Raw genomic sequence first — 3,874 nt, 5'->3', positions numbered from 1 at the left:
TAAATATGGAAATTATCCAACAGAAAGCACAAACTCACTCACTAACAGAGCAAACACAGTAGTAGAGCACGAGAAAGCCAAAGAAGAAGAAGAAGAAGAAGAAGAATGTCGAAAGAGGGAGAGACTGTATGCGTAACTGGAGGGAGCGGTTGCATAGGTTCATGGCTCGTCCATCTGCTTCTCCAACGTGGCTACACAGTCCACGCCACCGTCAAAAATCTCAGTTAAATTGGTTTTATCTTTTTTTCTTTTTATAGATTTTTGTATAAGTAGAATAAGCTATCTTACTCATCTCAAATTCTATTTTATTTGTTGTAAAGATGATGAAAAGGAAACGAAGCATCTAGAATCCCTGGAAGGAGCAGAGTCCCGTCTTCGACTTTACCAGATTGACCTTCTCCACTACGATTCCATCGTCGCTGCTGTCGCCGGCTGTGCCGGCGTTTTCCATTTGGCCTCTCCTTGCATCGTCGATCGAGTTCAAGATCCTCAAGTAATTTTTTTTTTTTAAATATTTGCTCTTTACTTGCATTTTTTGTCAATTTCTTTTAAAGATTTATTCCTTTAAAATAAAAAATAAAAGTTTATAATTATAGAAAATGTGGAACAGGGGCAGCTTCTGGATCCGGCGATTAAAGGAACGTTAAACGTGTTAACGGCCGCAAAGGAGAAAGGAGTTAAGCGCGTGGTCGTCACTTCTTCTATCTCTGCTATTACTCCTAATCCTAACTGGCCTGCTGACGTCATCAAGTCCGAGGATTGCTGGACTGATGTTGACTACTGCAACCAAAATGGAGTGAGTCAGTTGTCATTGACGCATATTAATTAGTATTACAATGTACATTCAAAATGTGCTAGTGAAAAACACTTTGCCTGCCTATTTATTCTGGCCTATAATGTAGGGGTAAGTCTTACTGAAGTTTCTTTCTTTTAATTTCTTTTTTTAATAGTTATGGTATCCATTATCAAAGACACTAGCTGAGAAAGTTGCATGGGAGTTTGCAAAGGAGAAGGGGTTGGATGTGGTGGTGGTGAACCCAGGTACAGTGATGGGTCCTGTTATTCCACCAACTATAAATGCTAGCATGTTGATGCTTGTGCGTCTTCTTCAAGGTAATCATAATGTTCTCCTTCACTAACTTATTTTCCTTTATTATCAAGATTGTTGTCATTTAGTAGTAGTAGTAGTTCTGTTATACAGCAGGAATGAATCAAAATGAATTTTTGCACGAACCAGTGGGATCCGAGAAAAATGGGTAGTCAGCGGATCGCTTTAGAGAGTAGATTTGGAACAATTCTTGCAGTACTTTATATTGTTCTTTCTTAAGTCTAGAGTGTGCTTCAGTTTGTATAAGGATTGCTGATGCATTTGAATGGGGTTTTTTTACTTGGGAGTTTCATTTGTAGGCAACCTTTTGCAGACTCTTAATTTGTTTGATGTAATAAATGACGCCAAAGAGTTACTCTATCACTTGTATCATTTTGCTCTTGATTACTTTTTCACTAAACCACTGTATAAGAGTTACAAATTATGTAGAGGGTTTTCTGGTTTGTACTGCATATATATGTTCTAAAGAAGCAATGAAATATCAGATTGTCTTTTAAACATTTTTCTATTCGATATTTGCTTAATTTCTATGCTTACATATGTATGTATAGGTATCTTTGACTCAAATCAAACATTTGAAGATTCAACCAGCTGTGAGTTTTTGACTCGGAGCTTTTGATTTCCATATCAATTCCCCTCCTCCCCCCCAATTTCTCTCCTCCTAGGAGGTTTTATATACACTTCCCTCCTACCCAACAGAGTGGCAGTTGTTTAGGCTCTGATTGGTTTTCTGGAAAAATGTTATCTTGGAAACATTTTTTTCTATTTGGTGGGTACAGGGAAATTGGCCAATGGGAAGCATTTTCCTACTCGAAGAGAAAAGTTAAGCAATTTTCTTTTGAAAATTGAGTTGTGATGGAAATGAGAGGGCTTTTCCTTTCCCCCTATGCTTCTACAAAATCATGAAAAGGGAAGGAGATACAACAATATAGGCATATGCTAGTAGTTCATTGACTTCTGGAGGAAGCAATTGCAAATTTTTGCTGTTAATTATCTTCTCACTGATGGAAAGTTGGCTTGTTGATGTACTTCAAAAGTCACAATATAATTTCTTATTGATTTTTAGGATTACAGCCAAACTAGAAAAATAATTATACTTATTAAGAAAAATATTATCTGCAGAAAATATCCTTTTGTAGATAAGTCATTTACAAATTAACAGTCTTAGAATCTTTACTTTGGAAATAAGAAATTTTGAGTATTCAAGTTTAATTTTTTGTTTGAATGTGGAGAACACTTTTCCACTAGCCGGATACTGACCAGTTGATATGGAAAAGGCTCCTCCATATACAAGTGCCTTGGAAGTTGGGAAATAACAACCAGGAAAGATTAGTTTTCCAGTTCACAACATCTGTATGTATCTCAATGTGCTTTATTTCATTTTCCTAGAGTGTTATTGTGCTATTAAGCATTGAATCATTCTGTCATTGGCGGTGCGCCATAATAGTAGACTCATAGTGGACTCTTTAGGAGTCTAAATCTACTGTACTTCAATAAGCAAACTGGTAATAATTCATAGTTCCATGTTGTTGAAGCGTATAATTATGAAAAGCTTTAATGATGAATGTTATACTGTTGCAGGTTGCACAGAAACATACCAGGACTTCTTTATGGGATCTGTCCATTTTAAAGATGTAGCCATGGCTCATATCATGGTATATGAAAACCCGTCTGCATCTGGCAGGCACTTGTGTGTTGAAGCTATATCTCATTATGGTGACTTCGTGGCCAAGGTTGCTGAACTATATCCTGAATATAAGGTTCCTAGGTAAAATCTTCAACGACCCATTTCAATCTGTTGGACTGGGAATTTTATTTTCTGATTCTACTTAAATCTTTTGTTCTTTTGTTTTCTTCTTTTGGGTATCTGTTATGCCTGGGAATATTATCTTCTGATTCCACCACACTGTTGTTCTGAAACCAAGTTGCTACCCAATATGATCTGTCATATTTAGCTGAATGAGGAATATAGTTGACAAAACAATTTCTTTTTTTCCTGTCAACTTTTTCTCATGAAGAAACATTGGGATCAAGTTTACTTGGTAATTCTACTTGAAATCTGAAATTTGTTGGGCCTTATGCGAGGATTGTTGTGTTAATTATTCAGTCATGTTGTTTACTGTCATGGATATAAGCATGGGGCTGGGCTGCAATGCGAGTCAAGATTGGTAAAGTGTCATCTCTGCTTGCTTGAAATCCTCCGACTGTGTAATTGTGCAGGTTGCCAAAGGATACCCAACCAGGGTTATTAAGGGCAAAGGATGGAGCTAAAAAGCTGATGGAGTTGGGTTTAGAATTTATTCCCATGGAGCAAATCATCAAGGATGCTGTGGAGAGTTTGAAGAGCAAGGGCCTCATTCCTTAACAGAATACATGATGTACAAACTGATAATTAGCAAGGAATTGATGAATAGAACAGCTGTTAGCCCCTCTCTTTCAGCAGCAGGTTTGCAGGCAAATTTCTTAAAATCTCTTTAAATTCAATATCTCCTTCCTAATTTCTGAATTTGTTATTTTATTACTATTATCCTCTTAAGTAAAATAAAAAGCAAACGTACCGGAAAAGTCCAAGCAACAATTAGCGTAAGGCGGGCGTAAAAGATGGATGCAGTAGACATTTTTGAGCATTTGTTTGTACATAAATAGTTAGCAGTCTTTTAACGTTTTCAGGTTTTTTTTTCCTTCTTCTTTGTAACTCTACAAGAGGCCCCATTACAAATTATTTGGATTTTGAACAAGAGAACACCAGCATCTAGAGTTTGGACT

At 36.7% G+C, this 3,874-nt stretch overlaps 1 protein-coding gene across 1 annotated transcript; it reads left to right on the top strand.

The window, feature by feature from the left end:
- LOC8266548 (phenylacetaldehyde reductase) lies at positions 1–3,614 on the top strand. Its single transcript, XM_002526578.4, has 6 exons — positions 1–223; positions 321–493; positions 611–796; positions 951–1,113; positions 2,690–2,876; positions 3,329–3,614. Exons 1-6 carry the CDS (start codon positions 106–108, stop codon positions 3,471–3,473), a joined length of 972 nt encoding a protein of 323 aa, XP_002526624.1. The 5' UTR covers positions 1–105; the 3' UTR covers positions 3,474–3,614.
- The last annotated feature ends 260 nt before the right edge of the window (positions 3,615–3,874 follow it).

This window comes from Ricinus communis, chromosome 4 (assembly GCF_019578655.1).
Source record: "Ricinus communis isolate WT05 ecotype wild-type chromosome 4, ASM1957865v1, whole genome shotgun sequence".
NCBI lineage: Eukaryota > Viridiplantae > Streptophyta > Magnoliopsida > Malpighiales > Euphorbiaceae > Ricinus > Ricinus communis.
The sequence above is the reverse complement of the archived record's forward strand: the minus strand, read 5'-3'. Positions and strand labels throughout refer to the sequence as shown.

Coding starts and splice junctions, on each gene's coding strand:
- LOC8266548 (XM_002526578.4), top strand. CDS start 106: ATGTCGAAAGAGGGAGAGACTGTATGCGTAACTGGAGGGAGCGGTTGC. Junction 1,114..2,689: donor GCTTGTGCGTCTTCTTCAAG/GTAATCATAATG, acceptor ATACTGTTGCAG/GTTGCACAGAAACATACCAG. Junction 2,877..3,328: donor CCTGAATATAAGGTTCCTAG/GTAAAATCTTCA, acceptor GTAATTGTGCAG/GTTGCCAAAGGATACCCAAC.